Source organism: Apis cerana, linkage group LG1 (assembly GCF_029169275.1).
Source record: "Apis cerana isolate GH-2021 linkage group LG1, AcerK_1.0, whole genome shotgun sequence".
Taxonomy (NCBI): Eukaryota; Metazoa; Arthropoda; class Insecta; order Hymenoptera; family Apidae; genus Apis; species Apis cerana.
In genome coordinates this window covers 2024624-2041810 of record NC_083852.1, presented here as the reverse complement: position 1 = coordinate 2041810, position 17187 = coordinate 2024624, and the positions used below count along the sequence as shown (strand labels likewise).

The following is a 17187-nucleotide window of genomic DNA, read 5'->3' as shown; positions in this document are numbered from 1 at the left end:
AGGAATTATTCGATCTTTAATAATAATTCTTTAATAAAGTGAATTAGATTAAATTACATTAAATTACATTTTGGTAAATAAAAGATATAGTTTAGAAAAAGAAATTGTATATATCTTGTAATGCAAAGAACAAAAATAATAAAATAAGATTAATTAAAAAATAGTTGTGCATAATATTTATATATGTCAACATGATTTAAAAAATTTATTATATTGAAAATATTTGTTAATAAATTACAAATATTATTTCATTTTTTTTATTTAACCATTTTAAATGATGCAATCTTATTGGTTGTTTATTGTTGTATATACATCAATGGTTATCAACGTAAACGAAATATATGTATAATGATATAATATATATTAATAATACAATATAAAATAAATATAAATAATATAAAATATTTAAAATTAAAAATTATTATCAAAATAATACACACACACACACATATTAATTATACAATTATTGAATTAATAATATAAATCATAAATTATATAATTTAAAATATATTTTGATCATTTTATATTATTTTATATACTATTAAACAAATTATTATTTATATATTTCATGTAAGTGCTGCAATAAACATATAAATTTTACATGGAAAAATTTAATTGAAATATATAGAATTGTATAATTAATTATTAATTATTTATATTTCTTTTACATCATATATATTTCTATTTTCATTCCTTTTCAATACTTATATATTTATCAATCAATAGTCTTAAAATATATTTTTATATATAATATATATAATATATATAATATATATATTATTGAATAATTATTTATTTAATTACTAGTTTATAAATATTATAAAACAACTAATTATTTACATAATATTCGATGTTTAAAAATTGATTATTCAAATATTTTTATATAATTAAAAATAAAAAAATTATTTTATGTATTGTTCATAATTTGAATAAATAAAGAATTAAAATAAAATATTAGAATATATATCGTAATCAATTAAATAAAATTATATTATGTAGTTCAGGGTAATATAAAACATGTTTTGCGCCACTGTGCGCGTTATACGATAGCGCAGTTATTGGCATTTCCCAAAATTTAACCGACCAGTCATGAACAGCAATCTGAACACACCTCTGCAACGAACCAATCAGAGAACTAGTATCTATTGTTACGGTATGGTAATTGGGGCAACGTACAACAATTGAAATTCACTTAATCGCATTATATTTGTAACAAAATAAAAAAGAATCTCTTTTGAAAAATTTATATGCTTTTTAAAGTTGCTTTTAAGCAAGTATTTTGTATAGATTTTATATTACAAACAGTATTGTCGGAAGATAAGCGTTTGACTCGTACGTCGTTGGATGTCTACAAGTACCCCACCTTGTGATTCGGTCTAAACTTTGACGAGATACCTCTATTGGTATTGGGGTCTCCGACTCGATCGTGGCAAGTTGGATTTACCCCGTTTGTCACTAAGAAAATTGCCTTGCCCAATTTACGTTTTAAATTGAAACATTTACGTATTTCTGCCCATTAGTTTTTTTCAGTGAAACTCAAAAGACAAAAATTATAGCGGTAGGCGGGTTGCGAATTTTCTAAATAGAGCGTCTCATTGCTGACATTTCTTACATTAGACACGCGACGGCCAGGTATGGCGTTTTTGAGAACGGTGCCGCGTTGCAGTGCCGGTAAAAAGTTAAGGAAGTGTTTACCACTTCCTATTGGGTTTCTCGAGAACATAACGAAGCCATCGGTGCAGTTAGTGCAGGTGCACGAACGTGAATACACCGGCACTACTACTGACGTGAAGCCGGCTCCACGGCAGATTGATCCTTTGGATTTGAAGTTTAACGATCCAATTGCTGCTTTTAAAAGTAAAACCACGAAAGAACTGCTTCGTGCCTACGTCGTTTATCAACTATGTTCGATCGAATATATTGTCGAGAACAATATGAAGGTAAGTTCTTAATATCATACTTAACATTCTATATGATTATTTTGCAAATTACATATTATATATTTATTAGATATAAATTATTTATATGACATACAATGATATGAAATAGTATGACATGTGCTTGTTTTTTAGAATTTTCTTTCTTTTTCCCTCATGTTATTAAAAATAAATTAGATATTTAATATATTTAATATCTTATATTATATTATCATTAAAAAGTTATTTATAAAATTTTGTATTTTTTTATATTTGTCAAAAAAATGCATAGATAAATTTATTAATATAATTTTAAAAATATTTTTCTTGAATGAAATATTTTTAAATCTTTATCATTTAAAAATTTTTAATCTATAATATTTAATATAATAAAATATTGATTTAGATCATGTGATATAATCATAATGCATAACAATGAAAAATTTCTATATTTTATTTGATATTTCTATATTTTTTTACATTATTACATATTATTATATATTTTACATTACTTATATTTAAAATAATTTTTTCGTACATAAATTATATATATATATTAATATTTTATTAAAATAACTTAGATTTTCATCATAAATATTTTATTATATCAAAATAATTGTAGTTGTTAATTAAAATGATTTTGAACTAAATAATGAAATTTTTTATCTTTATATGAATTACATATATAATTGAAAAATCAATCAATGAAATTGAAAATGAATTTTTAATAATTAAAATTGTAATTGATATTTTTATTTTGATGAAAAAGATGAAATACATATAAAATTAGATATTAATAAAATTACATTCAACTCTAAGAATAAAATTTAATTTTTCGTGAAAAATTATGCAGATAAGATTTATATATTATTCTATATTACCGGAAGGAAGTCGTTTATAGAGTTTCTACTTGTTCGTTACACAATATGTATAGATGTCGGAAGAATGTACGATTGAATAAAATAGTAAAATATATTTAAAATGGAAGCATCGGTTAATCGATTTCTTATTTCTTTTCATAGAAATAGCATTTCGAGTATATTTCGACTAAATTTTTATTCATTAAATTTTTACATAAAAAAAAATTTTTATTTATCAGGTGAAACTTTTATCAATAGTGACCTTTTATCAATAGCATCAGAATTCGTAGACAATTTATATGACGACGTGACGCATTATTGATTTTAGTAATACTTAATACATTGAATTGAGCTAACAATTTTGTCGCAAACTTATGTAGTAGTCAATTACGTAACACCAAAGAAATCGGTCGAGTATAATGGATTGTAAAAATCTATGTGAGTTCATTGGTAAGGTGTTGATATGTTACTATTGTATAAACGTAAATTTTTTTCTTCTAGTATAATTAAATTTATTAATTTACTTTCAAATAATATAATAACATGATATAATAACATAATAATATAATATAATCAAAAATTTATATATAAAATATTTCTTACTATTTATTAAAATATTTCTACATTCACATAATTTTATAAAATAATTTATAATTATTATATTAAATATAAAATATAAATATTTTTTTCTATTTATTGGTGATCAATTTAAATAAAACAATTGAACGAACTGTAATAATAGGAATATTTTTTCAATTTATAATTTATTTATAATTTATTTTTTATATAATTATGAATTTTTATTAGATTTAATAATATTAAAAAATGTGTATTTCTTTTTAAGTTGTAAATCTTTTATATAGAATATTTATATAGGAAATTTATTTAGAAAATGAATTTTTCATCCAGTATATTTTTAAAGTGTAATGAATAAGAAATATGCTTGTTGTTATGTTTAATATATTTATTGGAATTAATTAGGATTTTATTAAATTATAAAATATTATAAACTGAAATATATTTATGTCCATTATATGACACGTTAATTCTGTCTTTGCCATCATATCGATTTTAATTTACATCGGCTTTATGCTTGTTTGAGGACAGGATTATTTAAGTTCTGTTCTGAATATCATTACTAATACACTAATGTGATAGAGATATTTAAAAATATGCAATAAGTGTTAATCTATAACACTAACAAGTATCGTATTACTATTTAATATTATTGAAAATAATCATTAAAATCTTTCAAAGTTAATGTTAAATATGGATTGAAATTATATATAATTTAATAATAATAATAATAATAATAATAAATTTTGTATTGTAGGATATAAAAAAAACATGAAATTCGGAATATAAAATCCTATATTATATCAATATAAAAGTTATAACAATATGTAAGATGACGATTACAAATGAGAGATCAATCGTTTTAGATGATATTTTTTTCTGTATTTTAGTGAAAATTCTAGAATTTTTTGTTTTGTTTTATTTTTATTTATTAATGATGTCGAAGTGTCATGTATATTGCTAATATAATCGTTTTATTATTGCATTCACTAAATATACATATATATATATATATATATATATATAATCATTGCACAAAAACTAATTTATCATTTAATTATAGTACGCTATTTTATTAATGCATTAATAGAAGAATGCGTATATATATGTAGATATTTGATGATTCACTTCCTATCCTGAATATATAAACCTTCCCACACTTTATTGATTATTATTGATTTTTAAAGTGCGACATGATTCTTTAGCGTCTTCGTTTCAGACTCTTGGATAACGGAGCCAAGCATTGTCTTTTTACAATATAATTATTCGAATAATATTTATTTTGATATTTGTGCCATATTTATTTTTTATATCAATTTTTAAGTAAATATCTAATTTATTTATTGCATTGATAAAACAAAATAAATAATAAATATCTAATATAAAATATGTATGGATTTTTTTTCGTAACAGAAATGATAAAATTAAATATAATCAATAATTATATAGTGATTTCTTTTTAATTTATTTATTTGACGTTAATCTTTCTTTTAACAAATTTTATTTTATCACTATAAATTTTTATTTATTTATTTATTTTTGCAAAATAAAGGAAAAATTTTAAAAATTTAATCCTAACATTTTTTCAGTTTAATGTTTCAAATTTAATAAAAAAATTTATTAGGTTAGGATATATTTGATGTCAAAGAAAAACAGTCAATTCTTTTTTTTAGAAAAAAGGTTTCTTTAAAATCAACAATTTAAAAGATGAAAATATTCATTTAAATTTAATTCAATAATCCAATCATTAAACCATAAAATTTGTGAATATTATTAAATATTTTCATTAACGTCGAAGAAACATAAAAATCAAAAGTTCACTTTATCCATGTAAATTAACATGTCATCATAAACTAATTATTCAGATATTCGATACATTGTCATATGTCAGTTAGATAAAAAATTCTCTAAATTCTATATGCACGTAATTAATTGATTTTGCTTTTTTAATCTTGTAATTTAATTTAAATCATAAAATAATAACATCATGATCATTTATGAAATTTTATTAATAATTTTCGTATGAATATCTTAATCCTAATAACTGATATTATTTTTTTAAATTTCTATTTTTTTTATAAAAATATTTGATTATTTGTATCATATGCAATATCTATTTATTATATCTATCTAATTATATAAACGCATGAATTTTTGATAACATGTTTTAATTTATCATTGTGCATATCTGTTAAACATATAACTAGTATTTTGTATTAATTAATTTCGATTATCAGTTTAAAGATTAGAATCGAAACTTGATTTTTAGATTCACAAAATTAGAATCCAAGAATTACAAGAAATTTCTATCATTACTTTCAATGTCTTGACTATGAAGCCGCAAAGTTTTGTTTACAAACATGGTAGACATTATTCATTGTTCAGTGAATTACATTTTAGTCTTAATTGCATATATGCGCGAAAATTTCAAATTCAATTTTTTCAAAAATTATTTTGTTTTTTTTTTTTATTTTTTTTTGAGGAATCATCTCACATATTTTATTTGTCTGCTATATATTTTCCTTAAATTATATTATGAAATATCATTAAATTTTTTATTTTTTGAAATTTTTATATGTATTATTTAATAGTTTAATAATAAAAATTCTTTTAAAAAAATTTAATATTTTATAATTAAAAAGTTTTAGTAAAAAGCTTAAGCATATTCAAATATTGAAAATATATTTCTTGAAAATATTATATTATTTAATGTTCAGCACTCATGTGTTAAATTAATAATGATAAGAAATTAAACAAATTATTGAAGTACTATTAATTTTATATGTAAACTAATAATTTTCAAAAACATCGTTAATTTGATATATTAAAAAAAAGTAAAAAAAAATGATTATTGGGAAGGTGTAAAAGATATTATTTCGTAATATTATAATATGTATCTTTGATAATAGTGCAAATTAAAGGTGGTGGATCAAATAGAATTTAGTATATGACTACATATAATTTATAGATAATCTTCATCTTTTGATTTCTATCTTTATTTTAAAGCTTTTTAAATGTTTATTTTAATTCAAGAAATAGTTTTAATTAAGTCATAATAGCTTAATAAGTCAGTTAAGTCATTTTTATTCAATATTGAAATACAAAATGAAATAATATTTCTATTTTTAAATTAATAAAATCTTTTGTTACTATGCAATTATTTATATTAGTATTCATCGACATCAGATTTATTATTTTTATGTTTTTTTGAATTATATAATATTATTTTGTTTTTTTTTGTTATCATATTATTATATTATTTTATCTGCTTCTTTTAAATAATAATGATAATTCATTATTTTATAATTTTGAAATATTGCATAATATATACATTGTTATTTATATATTTATAATATTATGTAATATTATATATTTATAATATATTTATAATATTATGTAATATAATATAATATAAATCTAAAAATGATGCATATTATCATAATGTTCAGAAATCATTATCGTAAATTTATGTTATGTAATATATATAAAATATATTATATATATTCATAATATTTATAATAAATTTTGTTAAATTAAATATTTTTCTAAATGTTTCATATTCAATATAAATAGAAATTTATAATTATATGATGAATTATTATAATATTATATAGAAAATGGAAATAGTAATTTAATTGAAATAATTCATTCGAATAGTTATCATTCAAATTTTAAATAATATTTTGAATATGAAAATATATTTTATATAAATTAATATATATAAGTTTAATATATATAATAATTAAATAATAATATAAAAATTTAAGAAACAATTTGAAAAATTAAAAATTTTTAAAAACTATAATTAATTAAAATTTATCAAATTAAGAATTTTTTATTCAAAGTTTTATATTACATTTTTCGAAAACTTGTATGTATTTTATAATTTCTATTTGTATCTTTTATAATATTATAATATATATATATTTTTTTGATCGCATCTTTATTGTATTATTACATTATTTGCATTAAATTTTTTTAATTATAAAAATATATTTTTAATTATTTAAATATTATAAAAATATAAATAAACTGTAGATTACAGTAAAAACGGTTAAATTGTTTAATTATTAAAACAGTTAAATCTGATAAAAATATAAAATATATACGTTATAAATTTATCTTATTTTCATAATTTTTTCAAAAAATAATATTAAAATTGTTTTTACTTTATATGTTCTTATTATTGTTATTTTACATGTTTTTGTATATAACAAAGAATTAAAAAAGATTAAATGATATTGTTTAATTAGATTAATGCATATACAATAATATTAAATTAATATTAAAATATCTACATATGTACATATATATAGTTCTAAGTAAACTATTTAATCAGTTTTAATAATCTCAATATAGCTCAATATAACTCAATTTTCTTTACCATTTTTGTCTTTTTCTTTTTTATTTTAATGAATATTAACTTCTCTTATTAAATTATTAAATTGCATATATATATAATAGATGCATTTTTTAATGAATCAATATTCTTACAAATTCGTTAGAGCAATTAAATAAATAGATTTTTATGAGACTGATTACATTGTGTTCCATTTTTCAGATGACGTGAATTTGTTCCATAAATATTTTAACGAATTCACAAAACACAAAAAATTTAACTATTAACTTATGATACATGAATGAATAGAGATTGTTATATTATTATATTATTATAACAGTGTTGTTATGCAGAAAGCGTGAAATAATATATGAGAAGGAGAATGAAGAATGGTTAGTGCACTATGCAATTCACGTCGTATGTTTACTTCTCCATTTACGCAATGTTTTTTAATCCTGAAATGTTAAAACAAAGTGCAGTGAATCGCACTCAAAGTACTTGGCTATAAACTTGCTTCAGACGGTTACCAGACGATAGAACACTATTTCGAAATCTTGCCATAAACGGCGTATCTACGGCCGCGTTGCACATACTGATCGAATCGCGTGTTAATAGCACGTTTGCATCGCTATGCTCTTCGCATAAATGCGACGGATGTACATGGCGCGTGCGCAAGCGTGTTCATAGTAGAATTCGAATGATTTTTCTTTTATTAAATATATTACGAATTTTAATCTAGTAGTAATAGCAGAGTTGAATTTGAACTCTTTATTTTTACAAAAAATAAAATAATAATTTATTTATATTTTAATCGTTATAATAAATGTTAGAATTATTAATAAATAAAAGATATTATTTAAAAAAATTGAAAAACATTAAAACGTGATAAATTTTAATTATAATTATAATTATTTATTTTTAAAATAGATAAAAAAAAACTCATTCGATTTTGTCAATTACATAATTGTTGTCTTTTATCGTATATCTTGTACACACGAGTGTAAGTAAATGAAAGAGAGAAAGCGGACCAATGTTCTTCATTGGATTGAACTGAAACGACACGTGATAAGTAGTCTCAAGGCCGACTAGTTCGTCTGAAGCTACCGCATTTATAGCAGGGGTCAGCTTTGTGCAAAAGAAATCGTGAATCATGATTCTTACTGGAATTATTTCCACAATAACTTTTCTCATTAATGATTATAGATTATATTTTTTTTTTTACTTCCATTCCATCTTTTAAATTTATGCAAATTTTTATATTTTTTTTATTACTATTTTTTATTCTATTCTTTTTATCTTTACTTTTTTTTTTGAAGAAATTTCGAACATTGCTTTCTGGTTATGCTTCTTTATATGGCAAGATCTTGTATGCGTTTTTATTAACATTGTGTAACAAAAAAATAGTTCAAATATGATTAATGTCTAGTTAGTGAACATTTGCAAATTGCTTGAATTAATGTATCATGTATTCTATTGAGAAACTTGAAATATAAAATATTCATATCAATATCAACTTTTAGCTACTTACCTAGTAAAGAATTTGAAATCATTAAATTTATAATTTAAAATTTATAAAATTTTAAAAAAAGCTTTCTTTGAAGAATCAATATAAATTATGTAAATATTGATATTATGATTATTTAATTTTTTTCTTGATTTTCATAGTTTTAGAATATGGATTGATGTTGTTATGATATTATTATGTCAATATAGAAAAGTTAAATATAAAATATCTAATGTAAATTACTTTACAAAATTTTATAAGAAAATGTTGAATTAGTAATGAAATTATTTATATACTTTATTGTTAAAACTTCATCTCTAAATATTTCTCTTGGAAATTTTATATACTAATATTAATGTGTTGTCCATTAAAAAAAATTTTGAAAATAATTTTATAAAATAGTTTTCAGAGCTGTATTTGTATTCTTCTTGATATCATTAATATCATCAAAATATTCTCTATTTTTGGCTAGTGAAAAAAAATAACTGTTAAAATATTTTTTTTATTCATTTAATTTTCAAAGATTTTTTTTATATTCCCAAAAATAAAATATCAAATATATAATTTTAATAATATATATTTAAAAAATAAAATCTTTTTTGCTTTTTTAATATTTTAAAAATAAAAAGAAATAATAAAAAATTTAAATAAATAAATATTTCATAAGATATTTCTCATAATATAATGAAATTTATGAGAAAACATGAAATATGAAAGAGTGAAATATAAAGTAATAGAATTATAATGTTCATTAATATTTATATATAAAAAATGTCTATATGTTGAAAAAAATTGAAAAAAAAAATATAATTTGATTCATTCTTGCGATTGATTCTATAAAAATTTTTGTTTATTTATTGGTAGTTATTTATTATTCAGTGCATAAAGATTTAAAAGTTCGTTATACATATTTACATATTATAAAATAAACTAGCATGGTATTTTTTTTTAATATATTGCAATACATATACTTTTAAAATAAATTATTTTTTTTAAAAATATAATTTATTTCAACTTACTATTTGTTGAATAAACTGAATTAAAAGGAAACAATTATTTAAAAGCAAATCTTTTTTATTATAAAATAGATCATAAACAGATAATATCATAATAGGAAAATATTGTAATTAATAGTGAATAATATAATCAATATTTAAAGTAATAAGTAAAAATGCTATATGTTTCAATATGAAAACAAAGTAAAGTTCTAAAAAAAATTATCGTATTAAATTTAATAAATTTAATTAATTTCAATTTACATTGTATGCGATTTATGTTTTTGTAAATACATATAACAAAATCACAATGATAATAAAACTCATTACGCATTGTTATTAGACGCCGATGATCAAGTTGTTGTTTTCGATAACTAGATTTATTAATTGCTATTTTTTCACAAATTATAGCAACTGGCAGTTCGACGTACAATAATAATAACCTTTGATACTGGAAAAATTTATTTCAAAAATTGAATTCTGAGACGCAATTTGCAATTTATCTTGTAACGATTATGACAATCGACAAATTAAAAAATTATAATAACAAAAAATTATTAACGTATTTGCAAATGAATGGATTTGCGATAGAAGAATAAAAATTTTCTTTTTTTTTTTTTTTTAAATAACTTTATAATTATAACAATTTTTCGATATTCATATTCACTTGAAATTGACAATTTTTGAGTTTTAATCGGCAAGTCGCTTAATCGCATGGTTTTTGATTACTTAATGAATTGATCGACAGTGCATAATGAACCTAAACTTTAAATGATTAGCTTGATCTTTCAGTAAAAGTGCGGATGATCGAACAATAAGGATATTATGCTAGACACATTTTTGCAGTTTAATGAATATATTATCGATGATTAATTACCGATAGTAAAATTATATTTTGCATTTAGAACCAATTTTTCTAAGTAGCATTTCTCGAGAATAAATCTCTAATAAAATTTCATTGTGTTTCATCATGTGTCATCATATTGTACAATTTCTAACACGTAGATACCAATAAAATATTTTCTTATAGCATAATATGTATATGCTATAATTGTATATGCTAAAATTAGAAATAATTGAACAAGACAATCGAATATATTGAATAATTGAATAATTGAACAATATTATCAAATTTAATTCGATATATTCGATATATAAAATTCTTAACATAATATAATATTAAAAAAAGAGATTTCAAAGTGATTTTTAATTTGAAAATCATAGTTTTTTTTATTTACAATTATTATTTATAAAATTTTTTTATTTGTTTTTATGTAATTACGTACGATATTTGAAAGATATTAAATTTTTTTTCTATAACGAAACATTGAAACTCTTCCTAATGCAAAGAGTTGAATTCATTCGAATTATTATCATATATATATTGAAATGCTCGTACAATAATCTTGTACATCGGAAATCTCCTATTCGATCCTCTCGTTCATTAAATCTTTTGATTGGTAAGTCGGGAGCATTTTCGCGGGTAACTTTGTTCAATATCCTATTCGTTATAGCTTTTGATTGCGAGCGAATTCAAATATATTCAGAAACATAACGATTTATTTATTCATTTATTTTGAAATATAAGTATATGTCGATAAAATTAATAATTACCAGGTGATTAGTGAACATTTTTTCTCTTTGCAATGAAAAAAAAGGACAAGAAATGCAAGAAAAAATTTTTATTCATTAAAATGATTATTTTTGTTCTAAGAAAATTTCATTTATTTTTTGATAAATTTTTGGAAATATTTTTTGAATTCACTGTAATTGAACACGATAGGCAATAATTATAAATCCATCATATATATTGCAATTTTAAATTCGTTATAATCATTTGCAACCGCTATATAAGTTATAATATATAAATGGTCCTTTATTTTCTTAGTACATATTCTTCTAAAAGAAATGATAGAACTTTCTTGATTATCTGATAAAAAGGAGATGAACATATTTACACACAATACGCACTATATCGTTTCAAATTTCTTAATCTGCATTCCTGGAATAATACTAACAATTTATGGTAATTCAAGCCGTCTATTCAAGAGTTTAAGTTACAATTTCCCTTTATGATATGGAGTGGTAATTAGATTCGCAGGTACAGTTCTCATCGATAAGCGCAAGTTTTCGTTGCGTCCAAATGAATCAAGTTTGATTTCATTGAAATGCTTTGCTAGAAGTCTTGTTACTGCAACAAATATTACTAATAAAGAGAAGATGCGGAATCTGTGTATTTAATGAAACTTAATAATCTTTTACGATCTTATTAGAGGTATTGAAGTAATATAAATCATAAATGAAATATGGCAAAATATCAAATTAATATAAGAAGATTGAATATCATTAATTATTTGAGATTTTGTCAATTTCTTTCTTAATATATTTATCCTAATATGTTTTAAACATCAGTTTTTATTTTCAGTTTGATCTTTTTATTATTTTAAATTTTAAAAAAACTTTCTAAAACTTCCTTTAATAAAAATAAGAATTCCTTTCAAAAAGATTTAGCAACGGAATCTTTGGTCCCTAACAATCTTTTTTAGAAATGCTTAATTTTCTTTACCTTAAAAAGGAAAGGTTTTCTTATCTAGGAAAGATTTTAAGCTTTCGAATACATAACAAAAGAAGACCATAACTCAGAAAAGACTCTTGAAAAATAGCAATTCAAACTATTCAAAATTGTATTTTCCCAGAAAAAATTTTTGAGTTATCGTTGCAATAAATCTATAAGATAATAATATATATCTTCTTTCTTATGTGAAGACTTTGGTATTCGAGAAAACTTCAACTGTTTTCCACAGTCACGGTGAAAGTTTGAAGGACAAGTTTTTCTCTTTTTTTAAAATTTTTAGAAAAAAACAGAAGCTTTTGTTTCTGAAGGATAAAGGATAATTCAGATATTATATAATATTCAGCTATTCATTCATCGCATGCTTCCCCTTTCTTTTTTTTCAGAATATCCAATTATATAAAACATCCTGTACATTTCTTTGTTGTCATGAACAATGTCACTCATTCATCTAAAACATGTCAAAGTCTAAATGGTATATAACTTTTTATCACAATAATAGAAACATTTGTTATAAATTTTCACCAATAATGTCACGATGAAAATAACAAATTATCACTTTCTTTTACAATAGATGCTATAACTGGTTGGTTGTTGTATGATGATAAAATTGTTATGGATTGCATTTAATATCGTTTATTTTTATTATAACGATAGAATAAAAAAAAACGCGGAATATTCGTTAAAATTTTTCATTAATTTCATAAACAATTAAAGTTATCGATACTTGACAAAGAATTTGATTCTAAATCTAAATCACGAATGAATATAATAGTCCAATGAATTCGATAATTCATCGACTCATATTTCCATTATGCATTCTATAATTAAATTAAATTTTTTATTATAAAATAATGTATCTCCGTTATTTTTTTTATTATTTTTTTTATTTTATATTTATTATTTTAAGATATTGAAATAGATATTTGAAATAATTCCTATTTGTTATGGAACACTCTGTATATTGTCCGTATCGCTCATGTTTGCGCTGATATAATAGAAGTATTGTCGTGATATTTTTTAATCGTCATTGTTCGAATCATAATCACATAATTGATTATAATTTTTTCTAAAAAAAATATATTAATATACAAAATTCATAATTCTTGGCTGATATTTAATATTCTACAATCACTGATTTTATGACATATACCACTTGAAATATTTTTTCTTTTCTAATATTTTCAATGGCTTTATAGTAAGACTTATCAGTATGTCTATATAACATTGGTAAACTCTAATAATCTTCGTAAAACTTTCTTATCAGTGTTACATAAACAAAACATTAGTAAGTATATTATGCAGTTTATTTTTAATATAAATATTGCTAATAATATGTTTATATTTGTTAATATATGTTTATATTTGCTAATATATGTTTATATTTGCTAATATATGTTTATATCTGCCTCAATAATGGAAATCTTTCTAAAAAATATTAAAATAGTATAAAGATTGTTTTTTTTTTTTTTTTTAATTATATGTAATTCTTCTGATTGTTTGACAATTTTGTTTTTTTATAATTTCTTCAGAAATCATTGTGTTTATTTATTATTATTAATTTATTCTCAATTTCATTGTATGTTGCAAAATGTAAAAAAATATCTATTTATAAAAAAGCTATTTATTTCTTCTAACCAACTTTTATCCGAATTACTTTTCACTAATATTATATTATTTATGGAATAATGATTCCACTATGGATTCCACCTATCTACCATTCTATTCTATCTTCATTACATGCGTATGAATTGTATGCCATTCCATCGGATAGTCAAGTGTTTTCTTTTCATTAGATGTTCAAAGAAATTAATAGTCACCGTAATAAAAATTTGAAACAATCGTGATTACTGGCTGTGAAATAACATTGAATAGAGTATTCATCAGTTGGGAAATTCCTCTTTTGACAGTTGATTCCTACGATTTCAACGATGAATTATCCCGTGAAACCTAGCGGAATCAGATCGATGTGGAAACACGATCGTAATTACATTCAACCCTTTTCGTTTGCAACACACAACCATCGTCTGGTTTTATTTCTAGGCACTAATTACGTTTCTTGTTATACGGCTAACTCGTATGAATTTTATCAGTATCCATTAATTATTCTATTACTTCTCTTTTAATTTCTTGTTATTTAATTACTTTTTCTCGAATTATGAGCTTATTGTTTCTTCCATTTTGTATCACTTTTATATCGCTCTTTGAAAAACTCTATTACGTATTTTCGATATTCCATCAATCTTTTAGTACACTTGCTGTTACATTAATGGGTTAACGGTAGTTATTTTTAAATGTATATAAATCTCTGATTAACTAACAGTTCTATTATCTATAACATATATACAGGGTGTTAATATATTTATGAGATATTTTTAGAAGAATATTGAAAGAAAGAATACAAATGTATGAATGATAATATATAACGTATGAATGAATATAATATATAAAAATATGTCGATTAGTGCTTATTTATTAAGTTATAAATAATTTAATTTTACGCTGGATGAAGTTAAACAAAGATGGAATCATCAATTGAGAAATAGCAATCACTGATCTTGTAAATTATTAGCATGATTCCTATAGAAAGATTCTATGAATAATAGATTTCATACAAATATTTGCATTCGAAGTCAAGATTTAAGATGATGTCACGTATCTTTTAATTACGTAAAAATGGTTATCGATTACCGATTAATGTTTAAGGATGAACGTTTTTGCCAAGACCGTATTGATCCTGGTAAAGAAAGTAGATGTTCTCACATAGACCTGCTATATGCTTCCTAATCAATAGCTTATGTCCTGTTCGCATTGGATATCAGCATTACACTTCTGTTCAAAAGTTAAAAGTCGTCTGTTTCAAATCTTTTCAAATCAAAAGTTTAAAATCATTAACATAGTCCAGGATTTTAAGAAAGGAAAAGTTAGGTTAGAATTTTGTCACTACAAAGAATTCTTTCTTTTTAAGAAGAATTTAAAAATTTTTTCGTTAATATAAATGAAATAATTATTGATATTTGCAATATTAATAATATTCATCAATAATGAAATTAAATAATACAACAACAAATTCTCCTTTAATATCGAAATATATTTGATAAAATTATTAATATTTATCTCAATAAAATTTTACAACATTTAAAATTGTCATTTTTGTTATAAACAAATTACACACATCAGGAATTTTAATTTATGGATAAACCTGATATGGAACCTTCACCATCATGTGTTTATGCAAATTAGCGGAAACGAATTGACGAAATCGACTGTACAGGTTCGAGAGCAATGTCCGCATTTTGATGAATGTATATATTGGTAATATTGTTGTGTGTTGAAATTTTAGTAAATATGAAATTTTTTACAATCTTTAATAATCTTAATAAAAAAAATTATTTATATTCAATAATCAAAATGATCATTTTAAAGTTTTATATTTGATCAAATTGAAGTTGAAAAAAGTTAGGTTAGAATCTTATATAAAAAAAATTCGTAAAGAAATTTATCGAATTAAAAAAAAATTATTTTTAATATTGATTTCTAATTTATTATTTTTGTTCATTTATAAATGTGAAAAAAATAATTACAAATTTTTTATCAGTAGTATATGTTTCAAGGTAACTTTTATTGTCTTGTTATCACTTTTTTGTATCGACACTAAGACATTTGGTTCAAAAACATTTTTACATGACAAAAATATTGTTCTTGGTATGGTATCAAATAAAAATGTTTAGCATATTGGTCAAACAAATTAATTATTATTATACTTAATTATTCCAGTTAGTAGAATGAAACTAGTTTCATAACATTTTTTGATTACTTAACTATATCATTCATAGATCTGGAGCTATTTTTATACTGCATATTTTATTCGGTTTGGCACCTGTAATTACAGCTGTAATACATTGTGCATTTGTCTGATGAGATTAATTTCATTTGTTATTAAATTATCATGATAATTTATCAACAAATGCTCGTTGATATTTGATTTATTTATTTATGAATAATTGATATTAAATAGTTTATTGTATTCAAAAATTTAAACAAAAAATTAATTTTTTAGTAAAATTTATATAAGTATTAATAGTTTTCATTATTCTATATAAAAAATTGCAAATAACCATCCTTTAAAACTACTTCACACAATTTCTCTGATCTATAGATTGGAAATTCATGCTCTAAATTCTAAACCTTTAAAACCTTTCATTCAATAAGAAGATCATTTAAAGATCAAGTATTACATCACTATAGAATGACGTCTTGGAATTTCTGTGTCAAGTATCAGATCATTATTGTGCTCGCTTGAAATCGAATTTTTACTAAGAATGTATCATCTTTTATTCTATTTTAATTTGCATAAATAATAAATTAGTTAATTAAATTTAATAATTATAATAATAAAAAATTCGTCAAAGATAAAAAAATACT

The 17187-nt window shown here is 21.2% G+C and overlaps 1 protein-coding gene across 2 annotated transcripts in view; it reads left to right on the top strand.

The window, feature by feature from the left end:
* Nucleotides 1–1089: 1089 nt before the first annotated feature.
* LOC107992705 (proline dehydrogenase 1, mitochondrial) overlaps nt 1090–17187 on the top strand; it is a 26959-nt gene continuing 10861 nt past the window's right edge. The window contains exon 1 of one of the 2 annotated variants that reach the window (XM_062084355.1): nt 1090–1940. In XM_062084355.1, coding sequence (XP_061940339.1) covers nt 1635–1940 — 306 coding nt within the window. In that variant the 5' untranslated portion in view covers nt 1090–1634. The remainder of the gene's footprint in view (nt 1941–17187) is intronic. The other variant, XM_062084364.1, reaches the window with a different exon arrangement.